This window comes from Penicillium griseofulvum, assembly GCF_001561935.1.
Source record: "Penicillium griseofulvum strain PG3 chromosome Unknown contig_6, whole genome shotgun sequence".
Classification (NCBI taxonomy): domain Eukaryota; kingdom Fungi; phylum Ascomycota; class Eurotiomycetes; order Eurotiales; family Aspergillaceae; genus Penicillium; species Penicillium griseofulvum.
The window spans coordinates 1,518,573-1,542,031 of record NW_024467419.1 but is presented as its reverse complement, the minus strand read 5'-3'; the positions used below and the strand labels follow the sequence as shown (position 1 = coordinate 1,542,031).

The 23,459-nt window shown below is 47.3% G+C and overlaps 7 protein-coding genes across 7 annotated transcripts; 4 read left to right on the top strand and 3 right to left on the bottom strand.

Annotated features, from left to right (window-relative positions):
- Positions 1–54: 54 nt before the first annotated feature.
- PGRI_076780 (uncharacterized protein) lies at positions 55–1,695 on the top strand (the record flags this gene model as incomplete). The annotated part of the gene is made up of 1 exon (XM_040795392.1): positions 55–1,695. The coding sequence occupies one exon, from the start codon at positions 55–57 to the stop codon at positions 1,693–1,695; it is 1,641 nt and encodes a 546-aa protein (XP_040653069.1).
- A 688-nt stretch (positions 1,696–2,383) lies between these two features.
- On the top strand, positions 2,384–6,610 carry PGRI_076770 (uncharacterized protein; the record flags this gene model as incomplete). Its single annotated transcript, XM_040795391.1, has 2 exons — positions 2,384–2,908; positions 3,017–6,610. The coding sequence occupies 2 exons, from the start codon at positions 2,384–2,386 to the stop codon at positions 6,608–6,610; spliced, it is 4,119 nt and encodes a 1,372-aa protein (XP_040653068.1).
- A 3,253-nt stretch (positions 6,611–9,863) lies between these two features.
- On the bottom strand, positions 9,864–12,281 carry PGRI_076760 (uncharacterized protein; the record flags this gene model as incomplete). Its single annotated transcript, XM_040795390.1, has 3 exons — positions 9,864–11,636; positions 11,684–12,051; positions 12,134–12,281. 3 exons carry the CDS (start codon positions 12,279–12,281, stop codon positions 9,864–9,866), a joined length of 2,289 nt encoding a protein of 762 aa, XP_040653067.1.
- A 646-nt stretch (positions 12,282–12,927) lies between these two features.
- PGRI_076750 (putative L-cystine transporter) lies at positions 12,928–14,801 on the top strand (the record flags this gene model as incomplete). The annotated part of the gene is made up of 5 exons (XM_040795389.1): positions 12,928–12,968; positions 13,038–13,055; positions 13,126–13,564; positions 13,646–14,008; positions 14,619–14,801. The coding sequence occupies 5 exons, from the start codon at positions 12,928–12,930 to the stop codon at positions 14,799–14,801; spliced, it is 1,044 nt and encodes a 347-aa protein (XP_040653066.1).
- A 1,115-nt stretch (positions 14,802–15,916) lies between these two features.
- Positions 15,917–17,056, top strand: PGRI_076740 (putative C2H2 transcription factor; the record flags this gene model as incomplete). The annotated part of the gene is made up of 1 exon (XM_040795388.1): positions 15,917–17,056. One exon carries the CDS (start codon positions 15,917–15,919, stop codon positions 17,054–17,056), a length of 1,140 nt encoding a protein of 379 aa, XP_040653065.1.
- Positions 17,057–18,233: 1,177 nt separating this feature from the next.
- On the bottom strand, positions 18,234–19,252 carry PGRI_076730 (esterase/lipase family protein; the record flags this gene model as incomplete). Its single annotated transcript, XM_040795387.1, has 2 exons — positions 18,234–19,098; positions 19,179–19,252. 2 exons carry the CDS (start codon positions 19,250–19,252, stop codon positions 18,234–18,236), a joined length of 939 nt encoding a protein of 312 aa, XP_040653064.1.
- Positions 19,253–20,862: 1,610 nt separating this feature from the next.
- On the bottom strand, positions 20,863–22,433 carry PGRI_076720 (uncharacterized protein; the record flags this gene model as incomplete). The annotated part of the gene is made up of 3 exons (XM_040795386.1): positions 20,863–20,980; positions 21,036–21,233; positions 21,286–22,433. The coding sequence occupies 3 exons, from the start codon at positions 22,431–22,433 to the stop codon at positions 20,863–20,865; spliced, it is 1,464 nt and encodes a 487-aa protein (XP_040653063.1).
- Between the last annotated feature and the right edge of the window lie 1,026 nt (positions 22,434–23,459).

The following is a 23,459-nucleotide window of genomic DNA, read 5'->3' as shown; positions in this document are numbered from 1 at the left end:
TCCCTCTAATTATACTTGTTTATTATATCGTTTTCTTCTATCTACACTTTACACATGGTGGAGGTGGGAGCGCACCTTCCACGCTTGGAAGTTGCGCACCTGACTTTCCCATCTCATCTTGACCAACCATCAACCTTTCAACTTTTATCTTCAGCTAACCGTGCAGACATGGCATTCGTCAAATCAATTAAGTCAGACTCTCTCGGCATCATGGATCATCGAGTTACGATGACGGACCCATCTACGGATGGCTTATTTTCACCCTTTAGGCCATTATCATTCACCGACTTTGATCGAACCGACGAAAAGAAACCAGCCAGGCAGGCAGAGAATGGCTTACCACCTTTCCTTGCACCATCGCCATTCACTGGGTTTGATCGAACCGACGGAAAACAGCCAGGCAGCCAGACAAAAGTAGACGCAAGCCCGAAGCAAGCTCACCGAATCTTCGGACTTCGCAACTCATTCCGTGGTTTCGATTCCAGCGGCCAATGTCCTCGACTTGAGTTGGATGTCGATGTGGATAAGTACCACACTCTTGATGGCCTCACTGAGCCCTTAAATCCCCAAAACACGCCAAATAGCGAAAGAGATAGCACGGAGGAATCCACCGAGTCCCTTCGTTGCTATAAAATGGAGAACCTACGGAGGAGTTCTGCACCTCAGATGGGGGAGTTTAATCTCGATTGCTTCCAAGATTCGCCGGAAGAAAGCTTTTATCGTTTTCAAGACGATGAAAACGAATCCCTCAAATCCTCAAAGTTACGACGCCTTTCCGTTGGCCACCGACAGTGGTACAAGCCTCCTGTTGCTGCCCTGGCGAATCATCAGCCAGGCGTAAATACCAGTAACTTCGAAAAAGCTGCCAAGCCAGGTTCACTCCTGCGAAACGTTCGGTTTTCTCCTCTTGCGGGCTCACTATCTCCGCCTTCTCGCGCGATAGACCGTCCCCTACCTTCGATTGAAAGAAGGCAGGATTATGTTGCTTCGCATCGACAGAGCAAACAATACCGGAAATGGAAGCTCACTCGTCACGCGAATTCTCAAAAATGGTCTCCATGCAGCATCGCTCCAAAAACAACACGTTGTCTGGCAGCCCGCATCCCAAAGAACCGTGATAGATATCCCTCGTCCAGTTCCAGCTTGCCATCTCGTGAAACACGTCAAACGGCAATTTTCACTCGTATTGGCTCGAGTGGTGATACCCAGGAAGTGAAAGCCCGCAATGTAGTCGACACTTCTGTTGGAGATGACTTGACAGTTGCGGATAACACCGAGAAGAACGTCCCTGCATTTCTTGCTGTTTCATTTTCGCTTTACACGAACCGACCTGAGCCCAGTTCATCCACCGAGAAACCACCAAAATTCGTTTTGAAATTTCGAGTCACTCAACCTGATCTCCCTCAACAACCCTCTCCGCATTTTCCTACCGAATTCGAGGACACGACTTGCCACCCGGCTATCGATGACTTGATATCCCACACTTGCTTTATCATTCCTACGCCAGCTGTACTGATACCTCTCCGTGTCATTTTCGCTGTGACACACCCATTGGCCAACACCAACGCCGGCGCTGTACTGCTCTACCTTGCTAGAGCTTTACTGTACCTACTGGGGAACATTGTCCTTCTTGTGCTGTTGAAATGTGGAGTTTCTTGCGGCTGCCAGTGGACTCCAGACACTCACTCGAATTGAGTAGCTCCCTGTGGTGGTGGGGAGTTGAGGTTAGACAAGATGGATGTGACATGCGGAGCGAATTCAGTTCGTACTTTCTCCGAAGACAGTTTGTATGCATTATTTTCTACGAGTATCTCTTGTGTTGCGCAAATAAGTTTAGTCTTGCTCTAGTTGATAAGTGCTTGTGTCTGAAAGTTGAGCCATGAGTATGCGTTCAACAGATCTCAGCAGTGAAACTATGTATTATACACTACCCCATACCCTTCAGTGTAAACATTATATCAAATATAGCCTAGGGCTGTCATGAACGCTATACCACAAGAATATATATAGGTGGTTGTAAAGCTTCCCGCAACCACACTGCCTGTGGTTCTACGAAATTCAAGATAGCTTCCACTGGTTATTTTGGTCTGTGAAGCACTGTCAATATTATCTCTTCCCTTATCTCCCGGGTTGACATGCTGTTGAACGCGTCGCCAATCGTCGGAGCTCCAGAAACACGAATCTTGGACCATGCCGAGCATTTTTTTTCACACTCGAAGTGTTGGACGCTATGCTGTATTCTTTCCTAGTTCACCATCGAAATCATATATTCTCACATTATAGGTAAGGCTATTAAGCGGCCTCGACCTTAGCGTGCAGGTCAGCTGAGTGACGCCCCTCCAATTCGTATCTGATTGACAATCTTCTCTTCCCAGCCCACAAAATGCGTTTTTCCAAACGGCTCCATGAAATAAAGGGCGCCGGGAGGACTAAGCTCAAGAGAATTCTATACTCACATCCGACAATAGATAATACCAAGAGTGATCAAAGCAAAGAATTGAACACCCCGCATATCGATGAAGATGTTCCCATTGCTCAACCCACACCGGATGAGCCTAGCGATCTCTGGGATCGTGCAGAAAAGGCTCTGCGAGGCAGCCCCGATGGCGAGACGAGAAATGTCATGGAGACGTATTTGTCAATTCTGGAATCAGAGCTGGGATTTGCGATTGCGGGGATGGCATCTTCCGATCGTCAGAAGCAGCTATCTAATTTCACTGTCAACAAAATTCAAGCTCTCGACGAAAAGAAATGGACAGTTCGACTACGTGAAAACCATGTTTCCGTCGAAAGTATCTACTCTGGGATTGTGAATAATGTGCTGGCTGTGAAGGATATCGTTTCCACAGCGGCTGCTGCAGATCCACATGTTGCTCTGGCTTGTGCAGGAGTCACAGTAATATTATCGGTAGGTTTAGCTGCCTTTTTTTTTTTCTCATCTTTGGTTATCTTTCTTCTTGGTTGTTCAGGCGTTTTCCAATAATGTATAAGGGGGATTGCTAAGGCTTGGGTTTAGCTGCTCATTCGGTCAGTGAACGAACACAAGGCGTTGCTGTCTGGCTTTGACTATACGTCAAAACTGATCTGCCAGTTTAATGTGATTGAAAAACTGTACATGTCTCGCAAAGATGTTGTTCTTGCCAACGCGGACGATGCTATCCAGTTTGCGACTGAGTTTGAAGCCAGTATGCTGGATCTCTATTCAGGCGTGCTGGAATTCCAGGCCCGAGCTCTGTGTCACCTTTCTAGACACCCCATCCGACAGAGATTCAAAGAGACTTTTGAAATCAGCAGTTGGAAAGAAAAAATAGAGGATATCAAGGAGTTGGAAACGATGTGCAGGAACTTTACTTCTGTCATTGACTCTGCGAAATTGCACAGTGGTCTGGAAAAGCAAGAACGAGGTCTTTTAGAGGTGAGGGAAAATACCACTGAAATCTTGGACAGCCTGAGAAGATATCAGAATCCTCAAACGGCTCATATTCGGGATGAGTTTCTCAAGACGCTTTATACTTCTCGCTATGCGGACCACAAAGACAGAAACCAGGAGAAAGTCCAGGGCACATGTGAATGGTTTACAAGCCATCCTCTGTTTCAACGGTGGAGGGACAATCCATCGTCTTGCTTCCTTTGGGTTTCTGCAGACCCTGGCTGTGGGAAATCAGTGCTGGCAAAACATCTAGTCGACCATGAGATCCAGCGGTCCGACAAGCGGATCGTTTGCTACTTCTTCTTTAAGGATGACCATATGGAGCAAAAGAGTGCAGTTAATGCCTTGTGTGCCATGCTACGTCAATTGTTTCTTCAAAATGACAAGCTTTTGCGCAAATCCATACTTGACGATTCCCGGAGAGATCCGGGGCTTACCAAGTCTTTCTCCAGCTTGTGGGATTTGCTGCTCAAAGTGGCGAGCGACTCGGATGCCGGGGAAATTGTCTGTATTCTAGATGCTCTAGACGAGTGTGAGGAGCTTGAACGTTCTCAACTTGCCCGAGCCTTGAACAGATTCTACCGCAGGGAGAACACCAAATCGGCATTAAAATTCCTAGTCACGAGTCGGCCATACGCTCATATACAGCGCGAATTCCAGTCTCTGAAAAACCATGCTCCAGAAATTCACCTAAGTGGCGAAGATGGCGTTGAGATAGAGAAGATCTCCAGTGAGATCAACCTGGTTATCCAAGCCCGCGTCGAGGACATGGGGGATCGACTGCAACTTGACGATCACGAACGAGTATCTCTTCGCAATCAGCTTCTGCTCTTCCCTAATCGGACGTATCTTTGGGTTACTCTGACATTTGACGTGATTGAGAACAGCATCAGCTATACGAATAAGAAAGTACAAGAGATCATCAACACACTCCCTAGGACAGTCGACGAAGCGTACGAGAACATCCTGGCTCGATGTCCCGATCAGGCGATAGCCCAAAAACTTCTCCATATTGTTGTTTCTGCTGTCAGGCCTCTGACCCTCAAAGAAATGAGGGTTGCCCTTGCAATAGGCCCAACTGACCGTAGATACAAGGATCTCGATCTCGAATCGGAGACACGATTTCCGGCCGTGGTGAGAAATATATGCGGGCTTTTTGTGACTATCATCGATTCAAGAATATATCTGTTACATCAGACTGCGAAAGAGTTTTTGGTGAAGAAGACAGAAGAGACATTGACGCCACGAAAGGAGTGGAGTTTGTCGACAAATCATGGAACTGTCGAGCATCGACGGCATGGCGATATTTCCTTCCCTTGTTGGAAACATTCTTTGGTGCCAACCGAGTCGAACAACATCCTAAATGATATATGCATCGCATATCTCTTGTTTGAAGACTTTGAGTCTTGTCCAGAACGACTTCTCAACGAATATACTCAAGCACATGATTTCCTAGAATACGCGACCAAGAACTGGGCCGAACACTTTCGCAAGGCGTCGAGGGAAAAGCAGATTGCCACTCTAAGATCAGCGATCGAGGTGTGCAGGCTAGGTTCCAGGCGATTTGATATGTGGTTTTCTGTATACCAGAAAAGTCCAGACTGGGATAGTTCTGACTTGTGGAGTTGGAATGAGGCTCAGTTCAACGACCTTTTGTTGGGGTCATATTTGGGCCTAGAATTAAGGGTCAAGGATCTAATCCGCACTGGCCAAGGACTGAGGGACAGGGGCTCATTCTTTCAAAGGTCTGCTTTGACTCTGGCAGCCGAAGGTGGACACGAGCGAGTTGTAAATCTACTCCTAGATGCAGGGGCCGGTGGTCAACTCTTTGACATCAAGAATAAATCATATCAGCCTCTAGAGAAGGCCGCTACCAATGGCCATGTTCAGGTCGTGGAAATTCTCCTAGCCCGGGAAAAGAGTTTCCTAGACACAGCGTGTCCTTCAAAGTCTACGGCACTTTGGTGGGCAGCAGGAAATGGCCACGAGGGAGTTGTGAGGCTTCTTCTAGCATCCGGAGCTGATGCAAATGGTGACTCTCCCGATAAATCACCGCTCTTACCAGCCGCAGAAAATGGCCATTTGGAGATCGTGAGACTCCTCCTGAAACAAAAAGGCATTGACCCGATGTGGCAGAGTGCAGCACACAACAGTACAGTACTTACTCTCGCTGCAACACGCGGCGATGATCAGCTTGTCAAAATCCTCCTCTGTGTCGAGGGTGTTAATCCAGATCGCCGAAATCGCGAAGGCTGTTCGCCTCTATTCCTGGCTGCAGGGGAAGGTCACATAGAAATAGTCAAGCTTCTGATCGCAACAAACGCCGTCCAACTTGACGCAAAAGACTCAGTCAAGCAACAAACCCCGCTCCTCTCGTCTCTCATAGCAGGACACGACGCAATATCCAAGCTTCTCGTCGACAGCGGAGCCCAAGATCTCGATTGCGTTGATTCCATTTCAGGCGGCCGCACTGCGTTATCAATCGCCGCCGAGCGCGGCAACGAGACTCTATTCAATCTCCTTTTAGCAACGGGAAAAGTGAACCCCAATTCCAAGTCCACATATAACCGTACGCCGCTTTCATACGCCTGCGAAAGCGGCGCCACTGGCATTGTCAGGCGGCTATTAAATGCAGAAGGCGCGGACCCTAACCTCGCCGACACGAATTACGGCCGAACACCGCTCTCATGGGCGGCGGCGAATGGTCATTTAGAGGTAGTCCAACTGTTGTTGCAGTCAGCTGCAGTTGATGTGAAGTCTTGCGATCTCGTTCATGGACGCACGCCGCGCTCATGGGCCCTTGCGTATAACCATTTAAAGGTTGCTCATATAATCCGAGAAGAAGAGATTCGAAGAGCGCCGGAGGATGCGTTGGAAATGATGGCTCCTGAGTGTGCTGGTCATGATATCCCTCATCCCAAGCTGCCATGGCGCGTGCCGACTTTTGTATTGTCTGAGTATGGCGATGATGGTGTTGTTCAGCCGAAGTCGCTACCCGAGTTAGATTTGCCGGCGTCTGAGGATGCTGATGATTACGAAGCGATATACGACGATGATGTCGTTCAGTCTAAGATGCCATCGCCTGTGATCGATTCGTCGGAGTCTGAGGATAGTGATGATGATGTAGCTTACTCTAAGCTCCCATGGCGTGTGCCGCCTGTGGTGGTTACAGAACATTAGAACGATAGCGAAAGGTTGTTTCGAGGTAAGTTGTTGCATTTAAGGGGAAAGCTGTTCCTGACATGTTTGTAGATTTGTCCAACAGATCCACGGCCGTATATTCTACCATCATGCCCTTTTGAAGCATTGTTAGGGCTAGACTGTATATCAGTTGTAGATCCCGAACTAAGTCCGGTGTGTCGCCGGTGGGCTACCGAAGGACAAGTCGGAGATAACACGGAGTTTAGTCTAAGTAGTTCGTCTTTTTAGAAGAAGTAGAACGTCCTGAATAGAATGGAGATAGTCTGTCTCCGTTGAAAGCCCTAACTCCGCTTTGTTGCTTTCCGTTGAGCATATCTACTAGGCCCTTAAAAATCTATTTAAACCAGGTTAAATTTCATTCTCAGAATATATTTCATTTCAACAACTACAAAAACAAGACATAATGGCCATTGGATACGCCAAAGACCAGCCTGAGGGCTTCACCAACCGCATCGAGAAGGTCGCGATTGTCGGGGTATGTCAACCACTTCCTCGCATCCGATCCCTATTGCTAAGAACATAAACTCCAGGCCGGCGGCGCAGTTGGAAGACATCTCGTCGATCAGCTTATCAAGAACGGCAAACATGTCGTGACCGCCATCACACGCCCTGATAGCACCAACAAAATGCCCGAAGGCGTCGAAATTGCTCGCATCGATTACGCCAGCGACGACGACACAGCTCTCGTGGAAGTTCTACGAGGCCAACAAGTCCTGCTAATCACGATGAACGTCATGGCTCCGCCAGATACCATGATTAAGCTTATTGGTGCCGCCGCCAAAGCTGGGGTGCCATATATCGAACCGAACTGGTACGGGCATGACGCAGACAACGACGCCCTCTGCAACGACAGCATGGTCACTCCCAACCGTGACCGCTTCATTGCCGAAATAAACCGTCTAGGCGTGAGCTCCTACTTGTTCCTCGCATGTAACTTCTGGTACGAGTTCAGTCTGGGCGGCGGACCAGATTGCTTTGGCTTCGATTTCGCTAAACGTACTCTCACCCTCTTTGATAACGGCGATGTGCCTATTAACACAACCACCTGGCCGCAGTGTGGTCGGGCGATTGCGAAATTGCTGAGTTTGAAGGAACTACCCCAGGATGAGAATGACAAGTCACCTACCCTGTCCCAGTTCAAGAACCGTTCTACGTATGTCTCGAGCTTCAGATTGAGTCAGCGTGATATGTTTGAGAGTGTCAAGCGTGTGACTAAGACTACGGATGTCGACTGGACTATCTCGCAGGAGTCTGCTGAAGAGCGCTTCAAGGAGGGACAGAAGGGTATGAAGGTGACGACTGGAAAGTGTTCGTTAAAATGTTGTACAGTCGGATGTTTTTCTCGAATGGGGATGGGGACTATGAGTCCAGAATTGGTCTGGATAATGAAGTGCTTGGTCTTCCTGTTGAGGATTTGGATGAGGCTACAGCAGAGGGTATCCGGATGGCAGAGAACAATGAGGTTCCTTTCCCGAATTAAATATCAAAAACAGCTGTTGACCATCAAGAATAGAGATGAAATTATTTTAGTGTTGAATAATAAGTGCTAGGTATTATCCGGGCGAAGAAGCGGTAAAGGAAACTGGTCACCTCCGGTCGTATCTTCCTTGAACATCTCTCAATGCATCCACACAATGATTACACCACTTACCAGCCAAGATCTGTCTTCTATACTGTTTAAAGCAGAAATCGGAAGCTCAGAGGCCTCTTCGATCTTTGAGATCGAGCATAATGGCAACCGCTATGCACTGAAGGTGGTGTGTATTCCGGTATTGCATACTTTCGTAAGGATCTCGCACTGATATCACAGTTCCACGGCCACGGTGATCCGGGATATACAAAAGAACTCCGTGATCTCAACCGCTTTCGTAACGAAGTCAAGGCCTATACCAACCTTCATGCCTATGGCGTCTGTAACAACGGCCTAGTTCCCAAATACTATGGATCCATTGATCGACTTGATCCCTCCTGTCACCAACCATGGCTGAATAATTTCTTGAAAGACGAGTTTCACCCTAGCGCTATCTTACTTGAATATCTAGCAGGGTGTGAGCCCCTAAATTGCGTTAATTACTCCAAAGAACGCGTCTCGAAGGCGATGGAATCCCTTGTCCAAGTCCACAACGCTTTGATCGTCCATAACGACCTTTACCCCAAAAACATACTCATTGTACCTGGCAGTCCGGAAAGGGTGGTTGTGATGGATTTCGACATCGCGGAAACTTTCGCAACGAAGGAACTCCAGGATCAGGCTATAGGGTGTCATCACCCTGAACCAATACAAGCCTGTAAATTTGAGGTTGAGATTCTCAAAAGTATTGGGAATCATCTGGTTTGTCTTTTCTTCTGGGATTTTGATTTTTGTCACTAATGGTGCGATTAGGAGGAGGATCAAAAGGAGGGACTTCCTCCTAACACGAAGTTCTACTAGACATGGTCCTGTTTCTTTTCTTTCAGAAGAGGACGATACTGTTGATAATAATATCAATTGTGTTCGAAGTATACTGGCATCGACAGCTAGAGCAACCGAGAGAGTGTTTGAACCGTGTGAAAGATCATTATGGATACGCTGATGGATCTCTCAGGCCGTATTCTATCATGACATATGTTTCTCGTATTCGGCCCACTAGTACGAATGGAGGACTCACTACACATACGCTGAGGGCTACCGTGTGTATGAGGCTCTTACGAGTGAATTATAGACTACGTAGACGTAAATAACGTAGGACTTCGAGGGCAGAAGCGCATACATTTGGGTAAAGGGTCGCGACATTTCATCCTCCAAGATCTTATCTAAATTCAATACGAGGAGGTATACCGGCACAGAATATTGTTCAATATTAATCGGATTTTAGAATCTTAAGTTGTATTACTGCTAGGCCATAGAATTTCAAGCCATAACAAAACAATAGGGCAGATGACCAATCCCAAAGGTATATTGCCAAAGTGAAGACAAGAAGCCAACTAACAACCCAATAAAAGATCCGTTAAATCGCTGGCATCAAAAAAGAAGATATGAGAAAGGGAAAGCTAGCTAAAATATTCATTTCGTCGCCTGAAGAGCATAAGAAAGAAAACATATCAAAAGGACATCGCACGGTGATAAGGGGGATCATTTATATCAACACGGCTTTGAAGCACATAACTCGTTTTGTACATGTCGTAAGCTGGGTCTTGAATAGACACAAAAGAAAGGGGAAAACGGAGGATGCTGGACGGCATATAAAATGGATCAAGTGAATTCCACGCCGTGCTGCTGCTGCCTTTCCTGTTTGGTCCGGGCTCGTTCAGCACGTCTGCGGCGACGATTGTTCGCGTACGAGCCACTCATCTCAGTACCGGTATATGTAGGTGAAGTGATACTGCCTGGCCCATATGGGATGGTGGAAGGCGCAGGAATGGGAGGTGGGGGCGGCATTTGGCTAACTTGGGACGGCGGTGCGGCCCAGGAAGATGCAGGCATACTACCTGATGGCGCCATAGATGCCTGTGGAGGGGCAAGTTGAGCAGCAGCAGCAGCAGCCTGTTCACGTCGCATTTGCTCGTCTTGTCGACGTTCGAGTTCTTCGACTCGACGCCAGCGGTCCTGGGCAGCGTCTTCGTTTCCAGACAAGGAGCCAGCACTGCTGTTGCGACGTCGGGAGCTTCTTCGCTCCCTACGACGGGCCTCACGGCTCGCGGCCGCTTCTTCTTCGGTCAGCCGTCGGAGTGTCACATGTCGTCCGTCATTGTGCATTTTGACCTTCACAGATACCGGCGGGGAGGCAACGTCGTCCCCTCGGCGCCGGCTGCTGCTACGGTTGCGACGGGAGGCTGCATCTAGTGCTGCTCCAGCGGCCGCACCTGAGGCAAATTCTGCTCCATCATGGGCAAGGGAAGGACGTGAGTGAGGAGCTTCGGACCTCAAGTCACCAGACAAGTGTTGGTGACTCGGAGGCATAGGGGGCATATCTGATACAACGCTATGGACAGCACCGGAGGCACGGGGCTCTGCCGTAAGAAGGGACTCTCCCTGTGATGCGTGTCGAGGTGGAGGAGGACGGGATAGATCGGTTTCAGTGAGATCAGTTTCACTGTACGAACTAGCCCTTCTTCGTGGATGGAAACTTTCTCCCGCCTGTGGTCGTCGTCTGCTGTTTGCCCTTTGTAGCGCTTCATCTTCATCTTCTCGGCGCCTGATATCCTCCAGCCGCCGTTTCTCTTCATCGTCCTTTTTACCACGGCTGAACAGTCGCTTCACGGCAGCAAAAGCACCGGCACCCAGAACAGCGTTTCTAACGCCATGAGAAGCGCTTCGTTTAGGTGGCTCGGTAAAATATGTGCTGTTGTAATAGTACGAAGACCCTGGGCTTTGGGACCTACTTGGTGCACGGCTCGGTGGTCGATTGAGAGGCGTGTGATGAGTCGGCTCTGGCCGGCCATCTTCCATCCTGCTGAGAGACTCATCCGTGTGACTAGTACTGCGCGAATGAGCCGGCCTATAGCGACCAGATTCGGCGTCATCTTCTCGCTTCTTTCGACGGTCCCAGAACTTCTTGGCCATGAGGCCAGCCCCGGCTAGTGCGCCAATCTGAAGAAGCTTTTTGCCGAAACCACCGCCACCATGATGATGGGAAGATTCATCCGAATATTTTTCATCAGAAATAGAGGTGCGAGAGTCTTCATAAGCATGGCTTGGGTGGCGGCTGCTTGTACGTCGTCGAAACATGGAAGCTAAGCCAGCACCTGCAGCGCCGGCGGCGAGGGCTTGTCCCACGTGATGGCCATGCGGCTCTGAAATTTCTGAAGGTCCGGTGTAATGACTCCGAGCACCACCGTGTTCACCTTCCATATGATATCCTTCGGTATCATATCGGTACGAAAGTATGAAGTAAAGAACCAGGTAGCCGAAAGCTGTCAGCGCGAATAGGATAAAAAGGACCTTTGGCGAACCATAGAGAACTAGTCCTAGTGGGATTTGAACAATGCCGAGAAGTCCAAGAGCGCGACCCAACCACCGGTGTAACTAAGATGTGTTAGTAGAGCCCGTATATTCCTTGACGCATCACTTACCACCAGTTTTAGAGGAACGTGGATTCGCTGTCTCTTACTCTCCCTCTTGTGCAGGAACCAGCCCCACAGCACCTGGAAAATGACTAAAACATAGATTGCCAGGCCAATTCCATGATGGGGGTTCGTTAGGCTTCTTTCCGGCCCAACGGCGAACCAACCAAGCACAAATACGACTGTGGTCAAGAGCAAGGTAAGTACCTGACACCAAGCATGCAATTTGAATGCCCAGTAAGGGTTCCACCGGGAGTAGTATCGGATTAGGAAAATTGATGTTGGGACGATGCCCAAGAAAACGATGGCTCCAATGACACCATGCGCTATAATCATGGAATGGTACCCAGCCATATTCTTGAAACGGTTGCCCATGCCTGGAACGTGTCAGCCATTGCAAGGCAATTGAAAGAACACGCATTATCATAAAAAATTAGATTGCTGATGCATTAGACTAACCATTGTATCGCATCGTTTCAAAGTTCAGCCCCATCAAATTGGGCAGCAGAAACGTATCCCTCTCAGAGTCCCAGGTGCCATCACCAACATGGAGGGTGTTGGATGAATACGTGCTGCTGCCTGCAGCGGCGAGATCTGGGTTTGACATTTTGAGGATATTTCTTAAATGACCATGCGATCTTTAGTTTGGAATGTCGGATTTACCGGAGATCTTGCGAGATCTCCCGATCGGAGGAATGCACCATGCGATAGCGGAATCGAAATGTCGTCTGGAATGCTCAATGACAGACCGTCCAATTAATTGTATATTGACCAGTTAATGGTGCGGAATTGATCGTGTCACAAGATCTAAGTAGGGTTCGAGATGGCCGTAGAGTAGAACTCGGGGCGGAGCGTAAGGAGAGGGGGAAATCAAGTCGTACAGATTTTCGGAATGTGAGGTTAAGGTAGAATTGGAAAAGCGCCTAAAAACGCAATATGAAATAGAAAGAATGCACGTCGCACAAGGACCTCGGGCAGAGAGGAATCACAACAAGAGGCTGACCGATTTCCCCAGTCATCTGTTTTCCGTCAACACATCACCGGGTCAACCAGCCGCTGACTCAGCTTTGAAATTGTGACCGCCTTCCAAAAACAGCTAGACTATAAATACTTATCTTATCTGTCCTATCCATTTCTGAGCTGATCTTATCACAAGATTGCGTGCTGAATTGGAATTCGAATAAACATCCGCACCTCCTCTTCTTCTCCTCTTTCCCCGCCTCATACTTTGTAATGAGTGCCCTCAATCCAAAATGACACCTCAGCTAGAGATATTTATCAACGCTTTGTCCCGGTTTGTGAACTCCTGTTTGCACCCGAGTGCCACCGGGCATTATGAATATAACTGACTAATTTATCTCAGCCTTTTAGGATGGGCATAGTAAGTCTACGCGTCGATTCCGAGGTTATATCTCATGTGACAGTTGTATTGAAGGCTAACTCGAACTCAGCATGCTCTGCTGGTCGGGGTCTTTCTATCCGCAGCCCATCACCAACTGGAAACGCAAGTCCACAGTTGGCTTATCTATTGATTTATCCACTATCAACCCTCTGGGCTTTGTGTGCTATGCGATATATACTGCCTCGTTTCTCTACTCGCCCGTCATTCGATCACAGTATGCGGCCCGACACCCTGCTGCGATCGAACCCACCGTTCGGTTCAACGACCTCGCATTTGCAGCCCACGCGGTGGTAATGTGCATCATAATGTACACACAATTCTGGCCATTCATCTGGGGACTACATGTTCCCCGCTTCCAAAGGATCAGTTGGACAATGGCAGGGCTCTTTTGGGGCTCTGTTCTCACTCCCTTGGTGGTTGTGGCGGTTGTGTTGGCGCAAAGTCCGGATGGAGGGTATGATCCTTCCAGTTGGGCGTGGATTGACGTGGTAGGTGAAAATAAGCAACTTTCCTCTAATGGGTCTATAAACCATTGGGAAAACTTTAAAACAAAACTAAAATCCTTCCAGATCTACTCGTTTTCGTACATCAAACTCCTGATCACCATTGTGAAATATATGCCTCAAGTGGCATTGAACTACAAGCGCCAATCTACGGTAGGATGGAATATTGGAACTATTCTTCTGGATTTGGCTGGAGGTGTTCTTTCAATGCTTCAACTGGTGCTTGACTCCAGCCTTCAAAGTGACTGGAGTGGTATCACTGGAAACCCGGTCAAGCTACTGTTGGGCAACGTTACAATCTTCTTCGATGCGATCTTCTGCATCCAACACTACATCTTATACCGAGATACCACTGATCTAAAGAGAACACCCGGTTCGGGCGAGCAAACGCCCCTCCTGATTGGACAAGATGATGCTGTGGGAGCTCGGGTATGATTATGATCCAAGGCACACAAAGAGACACGTGAGATGTAGTGACCTCGTGGCTAGATTTTGAGACATGGGGGATCTGTCTCTATTTTTGTAGAAGCAGAGCAGTCTGGTCTTGGATCTTTGAGACATTGTGGGGGCGGTAATTCCGACCAAACATGTGGTCCTGGAGAAATCTTGCCGATTGTTCTGGAGGTTTGATATAAGCCACATTTTAGATACACGATAAATCGTCCTATTGGAAATTTGTTACTATATTTTTTTTTTTTAGAATCTAAGACACGGTCATATATTGTTCTTAGGCCGAAGATATCCGGTTTCACAACCAGCTTACAACGTACAAATGTGTCATTCTAGAAAGAAGCATTCATAGCATTTTCTATTCCTGTCTCTGAAACAACCTGTCGCATAATGGAATAATTACAACTCACACAGTGACTGCATAAACCTGCAGCCACAGTGAGGCTCATGCCGATCAATATTGTTTGGGACACCGCTCCTCGTTTTGAGCGGCACCCCGTATTTGGTCCCCGCCGAACGATGTGAGTGGTCGAATACAGGAATAAGCAAAAATTTATCATTAGTTGACCAATCATGAACAAGGATGCAGTCAATCCACAATGCACTGACGGTGCTAGCCGTCGGTGTCGGGGTTAACGACTCTGCACTCATGATGCGAGCCGTCGGCGTCGGGGCTAACTACACTATCATAGGCGAAGCCGACGTCCACATTCCCAGCTTCGACCTGGGCTCACTTTTTCCCGTCGGCACATATACCCGATTTGCGCCATGATCGACCATACAGAACATCATTAGAGTGAGAGATTTCTGCAAGATATCAAACCCAGCTCCCTACCAGTAAGACACCCCACGCAAGAGATGTTACGTTTGGCTTTAATGTTACCTTCAAGCTGACTCAACTCCGAGAAATGGGAAATAAAATTATGAAAAGAAATCAGTAATTTTACAGGCATGGAATCGGGGATTTTGTGTATAACTTGAGACATATCTCGTGTAATGGTGATCATAATGATATTAAGGCTATAGATATGACTATGAATCACTGCCACGTGTGTATACAGTGTGCAGCGAACATGTACAAAAGACTAAAAAAGGTCTTACAGAATATCCTTGGAGTCATGGGTGTTTTGTGGCTTTTATAATAACCAATAATACGAGCGTATAATGCAGACCCTGGGAATCTCATAGTTGATACATGAAACCCTAACCTCTAACAATTATCTCTCAGTGGTCTAGCCAACCTGGGAATGTACGATGTACAGACCCACCCCGTCATCTTTCAGCCCTACTTCCCAAAAAAGTTGTGCCCCATAATTATACAGATGAGGGGCCAATAAGCCATGAATTGATGATCATCTCTGAAGCTAGTCGACCCCCCGGGCCGCAGTAATTTATTCTGACTTACATTGGAGATGATCCAAGACTCAAGGGAGCGATATCAGCTGCTCATTCGATGGGCTAACAAGGTACTAACCCGCTAGTATGGTTAGTAATTCCATATCGAGCCTGGCAGTATTATCAATTAACGTTTCAATTTGTTCTGCGGAACGCCCTACAAGTAGAATTACTGCACTGCCTCCTTGATTTAAGATGAACATAAATAATCCCCAGTTACGTCTTAGTTTAAAAACCAAGTTCAGCTCTAAATCCGCCAAAACTCTATAACACTTTGACTTCTCATGTCGGGCAACAATATCTAAGCGCATACACACCTGTTCATACATCCTTTCCAAACTTATAAGAGCGAAATTATACTACGCGGCAATTGAGATGCAAGAGCGGTCTTCTCCAAACCAAGGATTTGAGTACTTTGACTGGGAATCATCGTTTTCATTCGCAAAAGAACTATCATCCCACGACATCCTTTACACTTCCAACATCGCCAACATGTATCCTAGTCGCCAGAAGTCCAAGAACATGTACAGCACTGCGCCGGATAACCCTAGCTACTCAGAGTCATCACGGCCTCAACAAATGGAAAACCTGACCGATATCCACACCAGCGCTCCATCCAACTCTCACTTGTCCGCTTTCCAGCAGATGGACTTTATAGATGCACAATCAGACCCTCGATCCTTCCTAAACCCGGGATATTATTCCACTGGAAGAAGGGGATCAATAGATACCGATACAATCGGCTCTCAATACGCCTGGTCTACCGCGTCCAACACAGACATCCTCTCAAACTCACCCCATATGTCCTCCTTCGATACCTCCATCGGTCCCACCTCAACACCCTTCATCCAAGGCTGTTACGCCCCCGAATCTGCACAGCTCGCTATAAGCGACACAGGCATGGGCTATACTCCTCAGCAAATAGACAAATGGTGCATTGAGAGCGAACCATCCGGAGTCATCTACCAGCCACAGCCCTTCCCAAATATGGGCTCTATAAATCTCCCGCCATCCTTGGAAACACAACCAGAACCCTACCCCCTCAACAACCAACTTCTAACCGCGAGCGAGTGGCTCTCTTACCAACTCCATTCCTCTGATCCAATCCCAGAATCCTTCCTCTCTATCCCCCGATCCATCTCAGCTCCTCGATCAGTCCCAGCTCCACCAACCCACACCTATCAGTCCACTACTACAACCACTTCAGTCTCCTCATCACCAGCACACTCCTTCTACGAGCCAGATTCCCCACCAACCGCGCCAGGCTCGGCTTCCGGCTCAGGCTACAACTCCAACACCGGGGACCTAAGCAACTACGGCATCAAGACAGACGACGGTTCTTGGCGCTGCGCCTACAAAGGCTGTTCCTCGAAGAGTGTCTTCCACCGAGGCTGTGATCTAAGGAAGCACTTCAACCGCCACCGCAAGCACCTGTTCTGTCGCTACGAGGGATGTCCTCAGTCTACGAAGAATGGCTTTAGCAGCAAGAAGGACCGTGCTCGTCACGAGGCGAAGCATAATCCTGACGTTTTCTGTGAGTGGGAGGGCTGTGGGAAGGTGTTCAGTCGTGTCGACAATATGAAAGACCATGTGAGGAGGATTCACCGGAAGGGGGAGACTGGAAGGGCTTAATTTTTGGTGAGATTACCACGATGACTATTATGACTAGGGGTTTTTGGGTCTTCTTTTACTGTTTTGCTTGTACTTGGTGACTTTGGTTGGTTTTGTATAACAATGATAGGTAAAACGGAAAAAGGACATGGGAAATTTAGAAAATGAGCGATTATTTGTTTAGCGAGGATTTATATTTCGGTTCTATCTTATTCAAGCATATAAGCCACACAGAAATGGATAATTTCAGTACTCGCGAAATGGACATATACTCCATACGTGATGTAGAGATGCAAATCTAGAATTAAACTCGAGCATTGTCGAATGATCTCCTGCCGCAAGAAGCGATAAAACGCTTGGTTCTAATTTTATTGCCAAACGAAACCTTAGGCCGGACTAAAACTACTTTGGGCCTGATTATAGAAATTATTGCGAAAAGGCCTGTGTAATTAGCTACCCTTGAGCCTCTCATGTATGCAAGACGTTTACGCAGAAGTCCAGATGAAACGGGTATTTCCCCTGGATCTGAATTCTAATAATAGTGCACGATGCTCATACTTTTTCATCAAAAATAGTCTAACCGATCATTTTTGTACAAGCCACTGCTAGTCAGTTGAGGCTATGTACAGCGGCAAAGAGCAAATATAGAAAGATATTAAATGCAGGGATTGCCCGTTTGCCTTTTCTATCCAGGGTATCCAGGTAACGGGGTCTTGACACCTGCATGTCCTGAGAGTCAGGGCAACGATCGCTCGGCGTATCACACTGGCGCCCCAGGCGAGTACTGACCTAAGGATGGCAACACGAACGGTCAGCCAACATACCAATACTACACCAATAACTTGAGCAGGCGCAAGCTTCCTTGTTGACATAGAGCTGCTACTAGTTGTTACACTATTCAATTAGGTCATGAATGCTAGTTTCAAAGTATTTTTCAAGTCAACAGATAATCTCACTGACTCATCAGATATCTGAAAGTTTGGGACTAATCTTGGAAGGTTTTAACTTCGCACGTGTTCCAAGGTTAGTGAAGCTTAACTCTCAACTCTATTTGAAACATGCATGATCCACGTCTAGGTACTTCAGACACAAGGACATCGTATGATAAACTCTGCAGATCTTGACTCGAAAGATAAAGGCGTTTGAAACGCAGTTGAAACCAAAAAATTGCAAACCCATATTCCGTACAGATACACTATCAGTCAAAGCTAAAGTTCTGATCTCCACGCGTGTGATATCTCCCATTGAAGCAAAAATTCCCAGGACTCCAAGATCCCAACCAAGCAGGATTCCCAGAAACAGTAGGAATATCAGTTTTATCTGCATCACCAGACTCATGAAGCCACCCAGTGATAACCTCCCTCACAAGCCCATAACCTCCATCCACATAACCACTAAACCTCGTCATATTGCAATGATCAGCATCAATGACACGACTCTCATAGTCCCGCAAAATAGCCGAGTGCTCCTCAACAATCTTCCCGACTACATCATTCATCTTCCTCCCTTCATAGAAACAGCAGACCTTAAGCGAGATGTCTCCACGTGCCAACATAGCCTGGAACTCATTCCCGACTCGCTGCACATTATCCGAATCCGAATACAAAGCCCCAACCATATCCCTATTCGCGGCGTGGACTATTTTCATTCCTTTTGCGAGTTTCTCTCTGTACGAAGCGAGCGAAGACCCGTAATGCGGTGTACCCATGAAGATTATGCCGATGGCGCTTGAGGATATCGCCCATAGACCGTCAATGGCGTTGCTGAGGATCAAGGATTGTTGACATACCAAGCCGCCTAGACTGTGTGCGATGAATAGGATTGGTCTGGTTGAGCAGTCGACTCGGTGGCTGACGATTGCGTAGGCTAGGGATTGGCTGTGGTCGTAGAGTCGGTCTGAGAAGTTCATTGAGGTGAAGTTGAATATGTCGATGTCGTAGCCGAAGGTCATGATGCGGGCTTTGGGTAAGTCTTTGGCAAGGAGATCTTGGGGCCATAAGGTTCCATTTTCGTGGGTCCAGGTTTTCTCACGGTTGCCGGTCAATCCGTGGACGAAGATGATGCTAGTTCCGTGTATCTTAGTTCGGGGTTCTTTAGGTGCTGGTTCATTCGCTTTTGGGCTTGAGGTAGAAGATGGACTCACTCTAGGTCTGCATTCGGAGGATCAGATAACACCTTCATTCCAATTGCACCTTCTGTGGAGTATCTCGGCATCATTAGTTCGATAGATCGTCTTTCTAGTGTAAAATCTTACAGACTGTGTTGTGGAACACTGGGTTTAGTCTTTCTCCTGAATAGCCTCATGGTGGCGAACTATATGTGACGTTGGGTCAAATACCCGAATGAAACTAAGATCAAGAGAAAATTGCAACGAGGCAACGAAAGAGACAACCTTAGAAGAGCGGGTGAATAGTTAGAAATTTTTGAAACTCTTAATTCTGTCCGTTAAGCGCCCTCTTGAAAACATACGTACCCCCTGTCCGGAGTTGAAGAACCTTTCCGGGGCCGCTTCATAACATAATGTCGTAAATAAACCACATGTCTCAACACTGTCCATGATACGTCCATTTTGAAATCATTGTAGGTGGCACAAAAATATTCCGAATAACATGGCTGCGAACACCCCTTTTCCTAAAAGATATCGGGCCAGAAAGTCGTGGTTGTATCAACAATACAAAGGGATGAGTTAGCCATTGGTGCATGATTGGGCTCGTCTTAGGATTTGCGCGAAGATCCTAGGAATAACATGTTAAGGCTTCTCTGCACTCGGCCTCGAGACAGCAGTGTTAATTGGGCTCTCATATTTGACGATTTTGACGATGATCGCTTCCTTGACGAGAGCTGCAATTACCATCGTATCATCCACACAGTTTAAGATTCTCGATATTGATCACGATTCGTGAGAAACAGTTACAAAAAGTCGCGTTAAAGACTGAGACGGTAATACCATTGACGCAATTCATATCGCTTTCCAACTGCTGGCATTGGAAATTGGGACCGATGCTGATTGCTCTTTTATACCAATCGGGAAGCTCCCTGCGGCCAGCGGCCACCAAACCAATTGATCTGTGATGTAGCGGCCTTGTTACTATATCGCAGCTGAAAGTATTAGTACATAACGGCGGTGGAAAGAGGCTGACTCGATTGTAGCACAAGTGGTAGACGGAAGCAAGGTCCTAGACGTAAATTATCGCAGCACTAGGAATGCACAACTTGGCTGCATGGGAAAGTCTAATGGACATAGTGATGCGGTGGTAGTGGGAAAGTGCGCGAAATTTAGGGAGTTATATTCCGTCTGGACATAATTCAAATTTTCAGGTTGCAAGGGCGAAAGGTTGGTGCATCAGGGCCAAAGAAAGTTCTATCCGAGTGTGACTTTTTAACATATTCCAAATAAAGCGAAGGAATTTCAAATGAGGATAACCTTGATCAGACAAGATGAAGAAAGATAAAATAAAAATAGTAAAGACACACGCTCGAATTAAACGAATGGCCCATGTAACATCATGAATTTCTAACAATGGACAGGTGGTAGGTATCATTGCAGAAGCACCAAATCAAAAGTAACAAAATAAAAAACAGCAGAAAGGTATCACAGCTGAGAGATTCGTCACGCGTAAAGTTGCGAAGTTGGCTCGAAGAGGGATTAGCATGTCGTACTGAGGCGCTAATCTGGAAATCTGGAACACCCGGGGGGCACAGGAGTTGAATATAGGAGAGGGTTGTAGAGGGTAGCGGAGCCGGTGGGAAAGAACAAGAGAAAGAAATGAGATGGAAATGCAAAATGTAAAGCGACAAAAATAGAAGAAAATAACAAGGCTAAAGGTTCATGTATTGTTCATCCTTCGTTTTCTCCCGCGAGCGCTACCAAGCGGCCTTTGCGCGAGAACCTGTCGGAGAATGGGATCGTCTTTGTTTTTGTCGACGTGGTGTACACGAACATGTCTGTGTGAGTGTTCAGCTGATGTCAGATTAAGTGAGGCTCGGATGTAGCACAAACCGTTGAAGATTGTCGGGTCGCGGGTATTTGTGTTGCTGGTCTGGACAGAATGGACAGACGTAGCCCGGGGAGTTGTGCACGAGTCCATGGCGCATCATTTCATTCTTGCGCTTGAAACCTTTCCCACCTAGTGCGCGTGGGCAGCCCTCTACCGGGCAGAAATGTGGACGGTCTTGTGAGTGCACGTTTGCGTGCGAGCTGCTATTTTGTTAGATTTGGTTTTCGCTTGAGTCTCATATTCTGTTCTTACTTGAGAAGATACTGAGTTTGGAAGGGCGCAGCAGTGCATCCAGCATGTGTGCACTTATAACTACCCACGGGGCCTCCATTGGCCTGGGGAGTGGACGCCGCAAGCGAATGCCGATCACCCATACCAGCACCAACCTGTTCCGTTGGCGTAGGATAACTGGTCGCTGGGCTTTTGGCAGTCATAGGGGAAGCTTCATATGGGGTCTGGGCGGATAGCATCTCAGAATGAGGAGGTCCGCGCCAAAAGGACGAGTGCGAGGCTGGAGAAGGGTTGGTAGATGAGTCCTTCATGCTCACCGGGGAAAAGTGAGAAAAAGGACTTGCAGGGATGGAAAACTTTCCTGGAAAAGCACGGTCAAATGGAGAATCGTTCCCTGATGTAGTTGATGTAGGACACGAGGAGAAGGCGAAGGGTGATGGCATTGTGTTGACTGGTGGTGGATCGAAATCTGACAGTTCGCTGATAGCTTTGTGGATAGACGGCAGTGTTTGCTTATTGCTGGCATCTGGTGATTTTGCGAGACTTGATCCAGAAGATGGTTCACTCAATTTTAGCGATGGGAGAGGAATTGGGGGCTCGTTTTCCGGAGAAGTTTTGAGATAGGGCAACCCTTGTGGTCGTGGGCTCGGGCCACTGAATGATTGAAGTCGAACATGTTGAACCTCATTTTTAATCTTAACATCTGGCTGTGGCTGTATTGGGACTGGAGGCGATTCCAACAGAGGTTTCTTCTCGGTCCCCTTATGTGAGGCCGAGCCTGAGCTTTCCTGGAGATCCAGTAATTCCTTTGGTGGAGGTCCACTCCTTGCGAATGGATTTGACTTCTTTGGATCCCTGGGATCGAAGTCCGGTGGTTGTTTATAATTTTTGAGATTCCCAGGTAATAGTTCCAATGGAGAATTCCTTGCCGCCACAGCGATCTCGGGGTGGTTCGGAGCTAGAAACCCCATCAGCACTCGGTCGCCCTCACGGGTTGAGCTCTGAGGTTCCGGCTGGTTGGGCTTACGGGAACCAATTGCGTCGGCATCTTTTTCGGCCGAAACAAACGGCGGTGGTGATGGTTCCTTCTCTCCATAATTGGGTTTCATCGCCTCCATTGGAGGCGACCGATTAAAGGCATCATCCGAGTCATACATAGTAGACATCATAGATATAGTGGCAGGTGCATCGGGCACCTCACCTTATACTTGTTGTTGGTCTGTCAGATTAATCTGACGATCACACATCAGAAATTATAAGTAGCCTATAAGATATGGTTAGAGACGGGGTTATAATAGTGCCGATGATCGGATGAATCAATGATCTAGGTGCTTAGAATAAAAAAAGTAGAAAAGCGATTCTGACACAATGCGACTGCCCGTCTGCAAAGCGTCGAGATGGGGAGATGAGGGGTTACCAGGTCATGACCCCGAGGGGATAAAAAAGCCAAACGGGTCTGAGGGTAGGGAAGAGTAAGAAAACAAAAGGAAAAGAAGAAAAGGAAAAAAATAAAAAGAGACGCCTCTAGACTACCTAAAGGTCGAGGTCTGCAGAAAGGTGCACTTACCCAAGCGGAAAGGTGGACGGGTAGTAAATGGGTCCCCGGGGTTGAGGCTCAACAGGTCCGATTGTCACTGCGCCATCTGCAGATGAATGATATCACCCGGAAGGAAACTGTACAAATCTTGGGAGAAAAAGAAATGAAAAGAGGTAAAAAAATAAAATAAAAAGAAGAGGTTCTAAGGGGTGAGATAACCACGTTTCTATACGTGATAAGTTCGCAATATCTCTACCAATATAATGCCCTCAGCAAGGTAAAAAAGAGAAGAAAAGGAGAATAAAACGTCCAAAGGAATCTTCGAGGGGGGATGAGTGGGAGAGAAGAATGGCATGCGGCTCTGACAACTTCAAAGTTCAGTCTCCATAATAAATTACAGTATTTACCGCTTGTAATGGATTTCTATTATTATTCGGGTTTGATAATTCTTGGTGTTTTTTTGTGTTTTTGTGTTTTTCTGTTTTCTATTTTATGTTTTTTTTTAAGGTATGGATGTTTTTTTTAGGTTACCTCTTTATACCCCCGACTTCCTCTCTCTCTCTCTCCCTCTCTACAATGATCCCCTGACTTTATCATCTATACTCGGAGCATTTGAACTTGGTCGCACATAAAAAAAAATAGTCTCCACCGCTACTCT